This window comes from Rhinolophus sinicus, linkage group LG13 (assembly GCF_036562045.2).
Source record: "Rhinolophus sinicus isolate RSC01 linkage group LG13, ASM3656204v1, whole genome shotgun sequence".
Lineage (NCBI taxonomy): Eukaryota > Metazoa > Chordata > Mammalia > Chiroptera > Rhinolophidae > Rhinolophus > Rhinolophus sinicus.
In genome coordinates this window covers 1,004,936-1,020,539 of record NC_133762.1, presented here as the reverse complement: position 1 = coordinate 1,020,539, position 15,604 = coordinate 1,004,936, and the positions used below count along the sequence as shown (strand labels likewise).

General features: G+C 44.8%; 1 protein-coding gene across 4 annotated transcripts in view; it reads right to left on the bottom strand.

Moving 5' to 3' along the window:
* The window catches only part of GABRB3 (gamma-aminobutyric acid type A receptor subunit beta3), a 167,170-nt gene that overhangs the window by 8,850 nt on the left and 142,716 nt on the right, over positions 1–15,604 (bottom strand). For all 4 annotated transcript variants that reach the window (XM_074317239.1, XM_074317238.1, XM_019753228.2 and 1 more), the window contains exons 7-8: positions 14,843–14,995; positions 7,358–7,602 (exon numbers count right to left, since the gene is read on the bottom strand). In XM_074317239.1, the coding sequence (XP_074173340.1) occupies positions 7,358–7,602; positions 14,843–14,995 (398 nt within the window). The remainder of the gene's footprint in view (positions 1–7,357; positions 7,603–14,842; positions 14,996–15,604) is intronic.

Sequence of the window (15,604 nt, the reverse complement as noted above, 5' to 3'; positions counted from 1 at the left end):
TTCCACAGAGCATGCCTGAGGCTCAGGGTCCCCAGTGCAGTCCCTCCTGGGGTGAGTCTGTAATGTCTCCTCTCTGAGCATACCACGCCCTCTCAGGGCATCGTGGGCCATCCCACTGTCGCCTGGGTGATCACTGTTCTCCACTCCTTGCCCCGTCCTTGTGTAAAGCCTACTTCCTCTAGAACTAGGTTAGGTGTCTCTGGCTTCCTCCGTGAAGCTTTCACAAAATCAGTTATTTTGTGGAAGAATCATTTATTGTTATACTAATTGAATCTCCCCATCTTCTGTATACCCTTTACTTTTATTAAAGGCTAGATGTGCAGGAGGTGAGGTGGGGAGAGAAGATGCTGGACTAAGAAGAAGCAGGAGCCTGTGCCAATCTCAGCACTGACAGGAGCACAGGTGGGATGGCCCCCAGGCACCCAGGTGGCCCAGACTCAGGAAGGGCCATACACATCCAGGCCACCCAGGCTCTGACACAAAAGGCACTGAACAGGACTCTGAGATGTCTATGCCATGGTTTGGGAATGTCATTCAAGGTTGCTTAACTAAGCTTGGGGAAGGAGAGGTGTGGTCAGCAGGATGTCCCACGTTACTCCCCAGAACCTGCGTGTGTTACCTACACACAAACGGGACTAATTAAGGTTAGGGATCTTTTGATGGGGGGGAAGGGGGATTTCCTGATTAACCCTTAAAAGTGAAGAACTTTCACCAGCTAGAATCAGACGAGGAAGTCGGCAAGATGCGGCAGAAGGTGAAAGTGTGAGTTGAGGTGTGACAAGAACCGGGTTCGCCATGGTAGAGAGGGCTGCAGGGAGGGCACGAGAAGAAATAGGGTGGCCTCCAGGAGCAAAGACTGGCTGCCAGTCTGTGTGGCAGGGAGAGCTCAGTTCTACCACCACAAGGGACTTGTGTGGTCAACAACTTGAACGGCCTGGGTGGGGGTAGATTTACCCGCAGAGCCTCCAGAAAGGAATTCAGCCTGACTGACCCCTCGTTTTCCATCTCCTAAGGTGAGAGCCAGCTGAGCCCCACTGTACCCGGACCTCTGACTGACACGCCTGTGACGTCATGCTGGGTGCTGTTTAAAGTGGCTACGTCTATGGTAATTTGCTATGGCAGCAACCAAAACTAGTACCGGAGGGAAGAAGGAAGGTCTCAGTGGGGAAATGCAGTTGAGTTGGGCCTCAAAGAATGAGGAGACATCTTCTAGGCAACAGGCAGGAAAAAGACAAGCGAAGTCTTGGAGATCACCTGGGGGGTTCTGAGAAACACAAACTTTCTGAGGGGGACTCAAGTCCTGGAGAGAATGGATTCAGACACACAGTTGCCGGCACTTGCTAAGCTCGTGATAGATGGGATGCCTGGCCTTCTTATCGCCGTCACTGTCATCTTTGTATCATCTTATCATAATAGGCAAGTACCCCTGGTGGTGAACAGAAAAGGAGTCAGCCACAGCGATTTCTAGGTAGAAAAGTGACGTAGCTCTGAAACACAACTCAAGCTACAGGATGAAGGGTAAAAGGTGGATTCAGGGTAAGAAAGTGGAGAGAGGGCCTGAGCTCAAGTGCACTGTACTGGTTCCTGTGCCCTTCAGGACAGTCTGGAAGACAAACGCCAAAAGATAATGAGTCTCTGCTTCCTTCCTGGCGTAGCACCCAATGCCAGCATTTTCTGCAGGTGTTACCCAACCCTTGGTGTGCCCCCAGCAGCGGCTTCACCGGTGCCAGTTCATTTCTGCGTCTCCACAGTTAAGGCAGTGGGGAGGGGTGGAGAGAGACGTTCTCACCACCCCACCCCCACCCAGCCCCCGACCTTTCCTGAGCTCCCTATAGAGACACCGACATGGTCCATGCAGCAGTGAGCATGCCCTTGGCCTGGCTTGTACCCTGTTTTCCTGCCCAACACTGCCTGTGAACCACAGGGTGAAGGGTATCACGGCAGGGATAAACCATGAGCATCTATGGTTTCTGCAGAAGGCAGACAACCAGCTGGGGGGTGCTTGGCGATGCAAATGGACGAAGATAACACCTTCTGTACCTGGGAGAAAACTCTTCATGGAGACCCACCCTTGGGAAACGAGGCAGAGTGCTGCCAGAATCACACGAGCTATGTTATCTTTTTATCCAGTGGAAGGAAACATTCCAGTGGGGCCTGCATCTTGAAAGAACCAAGAACGTTAGACCTTTGCAAAAGTTTGGTTTTTTCCAAGTAGTAATGTAGAATTTATTCTCTTCAGTAAGTGATTTATTACACATTAATTACAAACTCAGAAGACTGAAATTGTTTTTCTGAAGGTAGAGAAAAAACCAAAACATTATTTAGCTTAAAAAAAAAATAAATAAACAACCTCTGCATTCTATATAATGATTTGAACACAAAAAAAACCCATGAGATGAAAAGCCCTATCGTCCACATGGGAAGATGGGATGCCTCACCAGACACAAGCACTCTGAGGTTCTGGACCCTTCCTCAGGATTGCTCATGCAAAACATTCCTGTACACCTGCTCTGAGTCATGCCCTGTGCCTGGGGTGGGACCCCACATATCAATAAGAGAAGGTCACTGCTTCCCAGGTGTCTAGCAGGAGACAGCTTCAAGTAATCAGCAAAAACATTTTTTAAAAACTGCATATTGGGGCGGCCGGATGGCTCAGTTGGTTAGAGCGTGAGCTCCGAACAACAGGGTTGCCGGTTTGATTCCTGCTTGGGCCAGTGAGCTGTGCCCTCCACAACTAGACTGAAGACAACAACTTTAGCTGAGCTGCCACTGAGCTCCAGTGGGCGGCCAGATGGCTCAGTTGGTTAGAGCGTGAGCTCTTAACAACAAGTTGCCAGTTCGACTCCTGCATGGGATGGTGGACTGCGCCCCCCGCAACTACATTGAAAAACGGCGACTGGACTTGGAGCTGAGCTGCGCCCTCCACAACTAAGACTGAAGGACAATGACTTGGAGCCGATGGGTCCTGGGAAAAACACACTGTTCCCCAATAAAGTCCTGGAAATACATATTGCCCCCTTTCCCCCAATAAAATCTTAAAAACAACAAAACTGCATATTGCCCTTTAAACATATTTTTAAACACATACTGACAATACCATCTTCTTCCTAGTTATCAAAAATGCCATATGAAAAGGCCCTTTTATCAAAATCTAGAGGATTCTGAACAACTTTGTAGAACAAAATACCAAATAAAGAAATACTTTTTCTTCAAGGAAGGGAGAGGGGTATTTTATGACATGATTAATTCAGTCGAGCTCTGTTGGTTCTAATGACTCAGAGTCTCTCCTGGCTTTAAAAAGATGCGTTTATGAAACTTCTCCTCTCTTCCCACAAGGAAAGTAAGAAACATCACATCAGTGGGACCACACTGGTGACAGATACCACTCATAGACACATGTTCCACAGGATTACCACGTCTGAGTCATGGTGTGTGTGTTTTGATAGATGCAAAGAATCAGATGCTGTCTAGTAAAGAAGGCATGGTGGCCATACAAATGTGACATGCCACCTCACAAGCACGGAAGTTGGAAAAACAGGGACAATATCAACTGCTTGAAGTAGGGAGTACAGAGGCAGGATGGGAACAAACAGGAAGAAAAAGAATCAAGGGCAATATCATGGAGAAGAGCATCTGTCTTAGGTCCCAAAGGAGGGGAAGCTGTGGACAGAGAAGAAAGAGATTCTGGGAAGAGAGACTCAAAGGCAGAGATAATACATTTGGTGATTTCAGGACCTGCACAAGGAGAGTGAAGAAAACATAAGTGAAGTCAAATGAATGCTGAGTTGATCTTTCAAGACTTAATGACAAATTTATATGAATCAAGTCCTGTTTTCCCCAGTCCCCTGTGGCCTGTGCTGTGCTTTTGGGAAAGGACTCATGTGGGGGAGGTGGGTGGACGGGTGGTGTGTGTGCCCTGAACTCTGGCAAAGGAAACTTAGTCTGAAGGGCACCAACCCCAATTCTCTACCAATATCATCAATAACTGACCAACTCAGAGTGCTTCCAGGCACTCTGGACATTAGGGCTGCCTTGAAGCTGTGTCAGAGCAGCCCCGGGAGGTGGGTCTCAAGAACCAATACAATTTCGCATTATTCCCTTTTCAGAGTGAGTGAACACTTGTAGTGGAAATCATAGCACTGAAAGGAACGTGAATATATATCGAGTTAATAAGAACTTAGTGTAGACTGGTTTCGTGACTTTTGACTTACAGTTTTACATTTACATAATTTTCATTTAATCAGGAACTGATATGTAGAAAATGTACACCAAATTATGAGAAGATATATTTTTTCTGAAAGAATTAAAGGGTTATTAAAGTCTATTAAATCTTAGAATTTCAAACAAATACAGTTGGCTCTTATACAATGTGGGGGCTCGGGGTGCCGACCACCCACAGTCGAAAATTCACATTTAACTTAAATTGATGGGTCCCCAACTGCACATAGAAAATATGTTTACTAATCTCTTCCTATCATCTAGAATGTAAATCTTAAAACAAATTAAATGTGGATGTAATACAAGACTGAAAGGCCTTGTATTGAATGATAGCTGATGACTTGCAATTTTTAAAGCACTTCATGAATCCTCCTTATTTTGAGGAGCTTGTCTCATGTCTACTATAATTAAAATCACTGCTTTCAATGTAGTTTTTCTTCCTGCTCTATAATCTTGACAGGTGAAAACATTTAACGATTAAAAATATCACATACTTGGGGGGATTTTCATTTTCCCCTAAAATGTGTCACCAGATTGGTGCACACTAGTTATCTTACTCTCTACTTACCTTCAAGCTTCTACGTTAAGTACAATACTCTAGTTTTAGAAAAAAAAATAAGAAGGGATTTGCCATTCGGGGAATGGAATCTAGCTCTTTAGTAAGAGAAATGATGTCAAGCTTACAGCTGATTCCTTACCAAGAATTCCGACTTTCTTCCACTTGATGAAATTCAAATAATAGTGGGTGAACTTGCAAAATATCACAAGGCCTATAACCATAATACAGGCACTGCAACCAGAGACTAACTCTTGGGTAGAGAAGGAACTCAGGAACCAACAGAGGTTAAGCACACATAAATTAAGGTTAAGATTTACGTTGCACCCCTGGTCTGCAGAGAAACTACGTGAATATGCAAACATTTTAAGTACTCATAAATCAACCAGTAAGTTAAAATATTGACGATCACTGGATAGAAGGAAAAACTACTCATGATTTTACAATAGCGTCAATGATGGCATTGTCCCAAAGGCAGTCCCAAAGCATAGATCCCTCCTGGGTGGCAGAGCCTCTGAGGGCTGAGTGACATCCCTTAAGGGACATGAAAGGCACTCTCAGGAAAGACAGTGACAGGGCAAGGCATTGCTGTCATCTGAGTGTCTACTTGTTTGACGCCTTGGGCCACAGGGTTCTCCTCTATGACACCGAGGGGGCTCCCTAAGGCCGCTGTTGGCTACACTGATAAACACTCCTAAGAGATGTCACTGAAACTAAATGAGTGAATAATTATAATTAAAAAGAACTCTTGACGCTGTTGGCCAATCCTTAGTGCCATTTCTGTTTTGCATAAAATTTGTGATTATGTTTTCTCGTTTCCCTTTAATTCATCCACATCATGTGATATAAACTTTTAGGGAAGTTCAATTCTACTTTAAAATTATCACTAAGTTCTTAGGTGTAGTCAGCAACAGTTTTTAACGTTCACCCTTAAGAGCATCAAATATGCATTTAAAACTAGTACATATGCCTTTGCGTATCGACTTCAACCCTCACGGCTGATTACAGAAAAGCACAAACACGGAGAGGCTTTCACAGAACTGCTGGGAAAACAGAAACAAATTTTCAGGAAAAGCAACAATAAAAATGGACTCCTGAATGAACTGAAATTTTCCGCTGCGTCTGCTTTACATTATATTCTGCCTATGTTCTGCTCATTTGCTCTGTGGGTATTAGAGGCTTGGGGTTTTTGTGTTTGTTTGGAATTTTATGCTTCACACTCAAAAAGGGTATTTCTTTAGCCCAATTTGACTGTGCTAAACCGTCTCTAGAAGAAACGAGACAAATTTCTAATCTGTTTAAGTTATGAGGGGACTTGGGAGAGCATTGTATGTATCTGTGTATCTGTGCAGTAGAAACAGTAATAATGTGATGGAGTCTAGTTGCCATGGAAACAGCATGACCAAAGCATGGTGTGTGTTCATAGTAGGATGCAGACTTACTTGGAAATATAACAGCATGGTACTAAGTATATTTTCCACTGAGAACTTCATGATAATTTTGCCTGATTTTATTCACAGATCCTGGGTTTCTCTGACCAACTCTATGTTTTGCTGGAAGGATGTGAGCCATTTACACCCATTTAGCATGGCTCCTTCATTCACAGAGGCTTGCGGACCTAATCTGGTTCACAGGTGGGTCACGGATGCAGTGGTACCTGAAAGTGGCAGGGGCCGGGGATGCACTGAGAGCACGGGAAATAGCAAGGAAACTTCATGGGTGGGGCTGGAGAAATAAGTACGTTTAACAAGAAGAATTTGAAAATAAAGAAACATAGCAAGCAACAAGCCCAGTATGTAAAAAGGTAGAAATTCATTTTTGAGGACTTGATAAAGACAAAAATTCTATAGAAATCATGTGTTTTCACTAAAATATTGTTTATAATTGCAAAAACATAACACTTTTAAAAAAATAAACTGAAATGACATATGACTACAAAGTTCCTTTGTAATTGGAAGCATGCTGAGCTGGGCTGGAGGGGGCGGTCCTAATTTACTCCCTTCTCAGTGTGGCCCAGGGAATTCTTAGAGCAGTGCACTTGGCCGCTGCTGTTATATCTGCCTGGCCCTGGCTTTGGGCAAGAAACCCACTAGGGGTGTGGCCAGGGCCACTCTGTGAGAGTCCCAACCAGAGCACTGCTTCTGCCTCAAGCTAAGCACCTTGAACCAGGAGTGAGGGTGGGGGTGGGACAAGAGAGGGGTCTGCCCACACTGTGCAAAGACCTGGCACGCTGATATCACATTGGTAATTTTACCACTAAAAGAAAGTTGCAACACTTTGGAACATGCTTTTGCCTGTTAAGGTCAGACCCCACATCCCTGAGTTTCCTTCATTCTGGCATACACGTGTTCTGTTCTTTTCATAGGAAACTGGGAAACTTTGGGCCCCTCCATTTTTTGCGCTGATTTGGGTTATACGTAAAACTCAGTGACCTGCAGGACGCAACACTTCCCGTTATGTTGAACGAGCCCACACAATGGCTACTCAAAGGCCATGCAGGTAACTGTAGTAACTGACGAGGTTGGGGGCAGGGTGGGATCTGCAATCAGCACGACTGGATGGTCACGACAGTGGAGGGCCTACCCGGTTGCTTTCGCTCTTCGAACGGTCATTCTTGGCCTTGGCTGTCTTTTCTGCAAGCTTCTTCTGCCTTTGAGGGCCTCTTCCAAAGAAAATGTAGTTGACAAAGGCATACTCCAGAAGGGCCAGAAACACAAAGACAAAGCAGCCCATGAGGTACATGTCAATGGCTTTGACGTAGGGGATTTTGGGCAGCGTCTCCCGAAGGTGCGTGTTGATGGTCGTCATGGTCAGGACGGTCGTGATCCCTACAAAAGAAATGGGAGAGTAAGAGGCGGAAGCGTCCCATTTGTGGCCCACTTCTCACTTTCTTTTTGTATTTTCTCAGAGCTTGAATTACTTAGAAATAATGGATTGAATATTATTGGGCAATCAGAATGCCACAGCACATCCAGTGTGAGGTTTGGGCAGCAGGTCACACCTCAGGTAAGGGGGCTGTACCCGGTGGGAACACCGCAGCCCCCAGAGTGAGTGAACACTTGTAGTGGAAATCATAGCACTGAAAGGAACGTGAATATATATCGAGTTAATAAGAACTTAGTGTAGACTGGTTTCGTGACTTTTGACTTACAGTTTTACATTTACATAATTTTCATTTAATCAGGAACTGATATGTAGAAAATGTACACCAAATTATGAGAAGATATATTTTTTCTGAAAGAATTAAAGGGTTATTAAAGTCTATTAAATCTTAGAATTTCAAACAAATACAGTTGGCTCTTATACAATGTGGGGGCTCGGGGTGCCGACCACCCACAGTCGAAAATTCACATTTAACTTAAATTGATGGGTCCCCAACTGCACATAGAAAATATGTTTACTAATCTCTTCCTATCATCTAGAATGTAAATCTTAAAACAAATTAAATGTGGATGTAATACAAGACTGAAAGGCCTTGTATTGAATGATAGCTGATGACCTTCCTGCTCTATAATCTTGACAGGTGAAAACATTTAACGATTAAAAATATCACATACTTGGGGGGATTTTCATTTTCCCCTAAAATGTGTCACCAGATTGGTGCACACTAGTTATCTTACTCTCTACTTACCTTCAAGCTTCTACGTTAAGTACAATACTCTAGTTTTAGAAAAAAAAATAAGAAGGGATTTGCCATTCGGGGAATGGAATCTAGCTCTTTAGTAAGAGAAATGATGTCAAGCTTACAGCTGATTCCTTACCAAGAATTCCGACTTTCTTCCACTTGATGAAATTCAAATAATAGTGGGTGAACTTGCAAAATATCACAAGGCCTATAACCATAATACAGGCACTGCAACCAGAGACTAACTCTTGGGTAGAGAAGGAACTCAGGAACCAACAGAGGTTAAGCACACATAAATTAAGGTTAAGATTTACGTTGCACCCCTGGTCTGCAGAGAAACTACGTGAATATGCAAACATTTTAAGTACTCATAAATCAACCAGTAAGTTAAAATATTGGACGATCACTGGATAGAAGGAAAAACTACTCATGATTTTACAATAGCGTCAATGATGGCATTGTCCCAAAGGCAGTCCCAAAGCATAGATCCCTCCTGGGTGGCCGCAGAGCCTCTGAGGGCTGAGTGACATCCCTTAAGGGACATGAAAGGCACTCTCAGGAAAGACAGTGACAGGGCAAGGCATTGCTGTCATCTGAGTGTCTACTTGTTTGACGCCTTGGGCCACAGGGTTCTCCTCTATGACACCGAGGGGGCTCCCTAAGGCCGCTGTTGGCTACACTGATAAACACTCCTAAGAGATGTCACTGAAACTAAATGAGTGAATAATTATAATTAAAAAGAACTCTTGACGCTGTTGGCCAATCCTTAGTGCCATTTCTGTTTTGCATAAAATTTGTGATTATGTTTTCTCGTTTCCCTTTAATTCATCCACATCATGTGATATAAACTTTTAGGGAAGTTCAATTCTACTTTAAAATTATCACTAAGTTCTTAGGTGTAGTCAGCAACAGTTTTTAACGTTCACCCTTAAGAGCATCAAATATGCATTTAAAACTAGTACATATGCCTTTGCGTATCGACTTCAACCCTCACGGCTGATTACAGAAAAGCAGAAACAGGTGAGGCTGTTAGTGACGGCTCAGAGAGCCTGCCGGCAGAAGAAAACGATTCTTTCTGCAGTCCTTTATGAAGCAAGAGGAAGAGGCAACGATGTCAAAAACTAAGGATGCGATCCAGCCCTGAGCGCAAAGAGTAGTGAGGGCAAACTGTCACACAGAGCGACTCCGTCCTCTGTAAGACGGAGTCTGCACAAGGGGCTCAGGACATGTTTCCTGATGTCAAGGGCTAATGGTTTTATTCAAGCTATCAATCATCACCATACTTTGGGGCAACTGATGGGCTCCCCCTTTTTATGTCTTTATGCTGAATTTGTTTAGATAGTAGTGTGCGAATGATCTCATTGTTACTCTAACGGAGCTGAGTTTAGTCCCTAAAAACATGCAAAGACCACACTTTGCAATCCTTCCGTAGCAATGGGTGGGGTTCTTGCTGTACAAAGAATCCATATTGGATGATCTGAAGCCACACAGAGCAGGGGACACCTTGGTTAGTGACATGAACAGAGCTAGTTGAACTGAGCAAAGCCACACGTGCAGAAGAGGCCTGTATGGCTCCCTTGTTGGTGAGACGGTGACCACGGCAGCTGACTGTCTCTCCTGGAGACAGACTCTCAAAATATGAAGCCGTCTCAAGGAAGCAAGGCAGCTCCACCCATGTGATTGTGCCTGCGTCTTCCAGGACCCGACGGACAGAAAAAGCATCATCCTTGTTGCTATGTCAGGCCGTGGTTCTCCAGCCACAGCATCCGGAAAACCATCGTGTCGCTGCGGCCAGGAGGCAGTGCAGGCCCCAGCGGTCAGCGCTCCCAGGATGTGGGGCCGAGTCCAGGCCACCTCTGCATGTGGTCCCACCAGCGGTGCTTCTCTGACCCCCCGACTCCCCTCCAAACTACAGGCCTCAGAGCCCACCCGGAGGGCACGAAAGAGCAGTCCTCGTCCCTCCTCGTCCCGGCTCTGAACTGCTATGGATGGTAGAGGCAGGAACTGGAGAACTGAGAACCTTTTTATGTGGAACTGTAAACCATGATCGCTTAGGGGACACACGGAAACCGAAGGAGTCAGAACATTTACCAGTCCCCTTAAACACAACTCATTGCACCTGGGGACTTGTAAAACCTGAAAATGGCAATGGGATAACTAGAGTTTATAAATAAATGAGAAAATGCCGTTATTCCACAACATGTAATGTTGCTGCCACTGCTTCTTTTTCCCTCCCAAATGGATTTGGAACACTTCATGCATTGCTTAAGTGGTTGCTTTGGTTCTCCAGTTGACTATTTTGAGTGGACGTGTATAACACAGGCCTCGGTAGGTGTCCCCAGGAAATGGGCTGGAAGAACGGGGATAGGGACAGAGCCGGCACATGTCACAGCCGCTCAGCCTGGTAGACATGACCCTTCAATGGGTGAGGACCCCCAATGGGTGAGTGCAGGCTCAAGGGGTTCCTTACCAGTAAGAGTTTTGGGGGAGCACTCCACTCCTTCTAGTTTGGGCTCACATGAGTCTTGGTTTAAAAGACCAACGCCTTTACTGGTTCCTTCCATCGTTTTGCTTCCTGTCTAGATACTGTGGACAGTAGTGGACAGGAGTGGTTCACAGGCTAGACGACACAGACCACGTGACCGCAAGGCCAGGCCCAAAGCCCAGCTCTACCACTTCCCAGTGGCGTGATCTGAGTGAGCTTTGATGGGTCTATCATTGAGAGCTGCTGTGAAGTCTACTTGCAATGCCCGCAAAGCAATGGTGATGCCCTAATAAGTGGGAACTGGCACTGGTACCACCACCAATAAATAATCACATTTACTGCCATCATTACAGAAAAAGTAATTGTTCCATAGCCTCTAGTTCCTGGCAAGAGGCCTGGTTCTGGCAGCCTTGCCGTGGACTGCTGCTCTCAGAGGGGACCCTGTCGGATTGCAGGACAGGACACGGCTGGATGGTCCCTTTCGTGCTCTTTGTACTTTTACCCAGCTGTGAAGTCCTTCTACAAATTGTTAGCCTCAAACAAACAATTTCTCATTTAGATTATGTTAATAAATAATGCATTTGAAAAGCTGCATTTATAAAGCCGACTATGAAATAAAAATATGATTTGCATCATTGAATTAAAAGCTATCTTAGTTCTCTTCTTTGTGATCAAGATAATGTGGCCTTAATTATTTTAGCATATGTTTTCACTTTCAGAAGCACCCGTTACTATGATTCATTGGTAAGTGGACGTCAGAGTTTTGAGGCAGACCATCTAATTACAACTCCCAGCTTTGCAGTCTGGTGGCTTCTAACACTAACAGTTCAACAGATCTAGGGGCCAGATACTGGGCAGCAGGAAAACGTACAACCCCAAAGTGTACAGAGAAGTGGGGCAGGCCAGCTGGGTGGAGAACCGGCGCCCCTCTCAAAAGAGACACCCCCGGACAGCACCGGGTCCCATGGCGCCCTGAGCCCCTGGCACAGCTCTACACAGATGGTGGCTGAGCCCCCCCACCCCCACCCCATGCAGACCTGCACCTTTGAGAACTTATTTACAAAGGAGGTGCCTCAGTCATGGTGCAGCCACTCAGGATAACAGCACACAGCACCCCAAGCATTTCAAAGGTTGTGGTAGCAGATGAGACACCCGGAGTGGGGCTGGCGGAGGGGATTGCTCCAACCAAAGCCTTCCAAACCATGGCCACAAGCTCTTAAGGAGGCATGGCGCACGTTAACACCTTAAGGGCTCTGAGCCTCCCTCAGTAATAATAATTAGTAATAACTCTTGCTTATCCTTTTGGCTTTTTTTAATGCATGGTTTCTACATTGTAATAGACCAAATAACTCTTTTCCATGTGCTGTCTATTAACACCGTAGGACTCACCTGTGGCGGTTAAGGAGGAGCGTCCTAGAGCCAGCTAACTGGGTTAAAATCTCTCTGACATTCAGTCTATGACTTTGTACCAGTTACATAGCTTCTAAAGTGGGGACAATGACACGCCCTGTTATGCTATGGAACTTCTGCAAAACTGACAAGCTGACCACATCAATGGCCTTGCAGAGAACCCAGCACCTGAGTGTTTAGAGAGTTTCAGCCGAAATGATTATTGTTGTTGTTATTGTGGCGTGTTCGTGACCCTACCCTATACCTTTCCTTAAGCAATTGGAGGTCAGCTGTTGACACTTGCCAGTCCCTGCAGAGCCAGGCTCAGAGGCCATATTCTGTGTGGGCAGAAGGCAGCCGTGGGGAGTGGTGTCCCCTGAGAGCTGCACCAGTGGGAGTCCTGTCTACTCAGACACTACGGCCCTAAGATCACAGCTGCCTTTAGATCTCCAGGCTTCAGTTTCCCCCTGGCACTGGAGACTGCCATTTGCACCTACCTCCCAGACTTCTGACACCCACCAGAACCTGGCACCCCTCAGCGGTGAAACTTCTGCAATTGTGGGCAGACCATCCTTTGTCCCAGCAAAGCCACAGCAGAATGATTTATGTCTACAACATAATGCTGGGTCTTTAAGAACAAGTGGAACCTCCTTTCCTGCCTGTAATGAGGTTGGGTTGACCACAACCCACTTCAGACAGATTATCTATTTAACAGCATGGTAGACACTGTCTTACAATTAAAGAGCTACAGAATTTGGTTATCTAGAAAATTTACAAGTTTGCACCTCACTCCTCCTGGTGCCAGGTAATTATGGTGCTTTGGTCACCTATTTCTAATTATCTCAGTAATGACAAAATGCCAGAGGCCAATTCACTGTGAAGCTCAGGAAGCTTCAGCTTCCGGGCTCTGCTTTCACAGGCCTTATCCAGACTCATCCAGACTCGGGGAGGGGTCCCAGGAACTTTAGACTCCTATGCTTTATATCCTTTTCCTTAAAGAGAGCCCTTGAAATTGTATAAGCTAACAGTTCTGCAAAATTTGGATCTGCCCCTGCAAATTCATTTTAGCTCTGGCAGGTGAGAAGAAGAGAAAATAGTTTGAGAGTAACCTGAAAAAAAAAAAAAGGCAAAACCTACAGAAAAGATCACAGGGGCTGGGGTGGGGGGAGCGGGTGGTAAAGTCTGCAGGCTGTAGGAAAAATCCTGGAGATTTTTGTTAGCGATGCTTTTCTTACCATTCTCACTAGAAATACATAACAATTAATACATCACTTTTCAGTTTTTTTGATACTTTTTTCTCAAAGTGCTTTTTTTTTTAGAAGAGGGTCCTGGAGCCAGCTAACTGGGTTAAAATAACTGGGACCCTAACACTTTTAGAAATAGTTTACCTAAGTTTCTGTGCTATTTCATGGGGGAAAAGAATCTAATCTTGAATCTAATTGTGCAAGTCATATATCTTGTGGATCTAAACCAGATACCCACTTGCACACATATACACATATTCTCCTAGAAAAAAAACGTTAAAAGTCCTGGGGAAAGATGGTAAACAGAAAAAGGAGGAAAGAGGGATAAGTGGAACCCTGAATTCTCTTGCTTCTCTATAAGTTAATTTCCCCCCCCCCCCCAAAATGTTGACAATTCTTTTCCATAAATTTTAAAAGTGTTATTGATAATTCCACTTTCAGGAATTAAATTCAACCCTACCCAAATATATGGTGGTGGAAGGAGAACTGACTCTGGGTGGTGAACACACAGATGATGGGATTTATAGATGATGTAATACAGAATTGTACACCTGAAATCTATGTAACTTTACTAACAATTTTCACCCCAATAAACTTTAATCAAAAAAAAAAAAAAAAAAAATCAACCCTACCCAAAGGAGGGATGGACTAGATAAGTGCTCTTCAGCTCTGTACTTACCCAACATATATTTGAATATTTATTTTGTCCACGCAGGTTCATAATAATTAGCTGAGTAAAGAATAATCTTTCTGAAATATAAGCCTTCCCTGAATAATCAATATATGTTAGAAATAATAATGGAAATTATAATATTTATTGAACGTGAGCTGATAATCCAGTTGTCAAATAACCAGTGGCCAGAAAAGATCACCAGAGCTCTTATGAATTGCTCAGAACCTAATCACATATTTTAAAGCTCATTAAATTGTGTCATTCCAATTACATGCTATAATATTTGACTATTTTTCTGACTTGAAAAAAGAAGAATGCACAATTAACTATGTCTTCTTTCTGGGCCACAGGATAATTTTGAACAGGAAATGTTAATCCCTGCTTTAAAACTAGTGTTGAAAATAGTTTTATTATGCAAATATTCGGCAAGCATATTTTCCCTTTCATGGGCATGAAAATTCACATTTGAGCCTGATAATTAAATTAACACATCAAAGCAATCGTGCATGAAATTGGTGTTTCAAGATAAAAAGTGACTCTATGGGCAAGACTGGTGTCAGAAACTGTAGCTGAAACTCTAGCCTTTGGACGCCTTAATGGTGTAACGATGCGGTCACTTTACATCTCGGCACCACCTTAGAATGGCACCTACCAAGGGCGACTCGAGCCGCGGAGGCATCGTAGTTGATCCAGAAGGACACCCACGAGAGGATGGTGATCAGTATGGAGGGCATATAAGTCTGCAGGATAAAGTATCCGATGTTCCTTTTCAACCGGAAGCTCAGGGAGAGCCGAGGGTAGGCACCTGCAGTGACAGACAAGGGTTACGTTGGAGAGGAGACACGGCAGACAAGAATTTGCTTCCACTTCTGGGGTCAACAGGATGCATCTGAGAAGCCCAGGAAAGGAGGGGTGGTCCAGGAGTGTGTCATTGGCTTCTGTCCACTGGTGGTGTTTATGCAAGAACTGGGAGGGCAAGGTATTCCAGTCTATTTGTAAGGAAACGATGAATATCGTCTCCTAAGGCTCCATGCCCAGCTGAGAGCTACTCCTGCAAACTTGGGGAAGGCCTTTAGCTTACAAGAATACAGGATAATGCCAAATACCTTATTTACGTTTCAATTAATGGCTGACCCCTTCTTCTCTACTACAGACGGGGAGGCATGGCTCAAGGCTTTATTGAGCCAATTGGTTCTTGCCGGTGGTCCCCTATCAGGCCATCCAGAGTGACACTACACAGTTTGTGAGGCACTGACCCTAGGCAGACTGGCACCCTGAGAGCTGGACAGGCACCCTGAGAGCTGGACAGGCACAGAAGGCAGCCTGGTAGGCAGAGATCGCTGCTCCTACCACAGGAAAGGCGCTAAGAAGAGCCTTGAAAAAGCACCTGGTCCGTTTTCTCGTGGGTGAACCC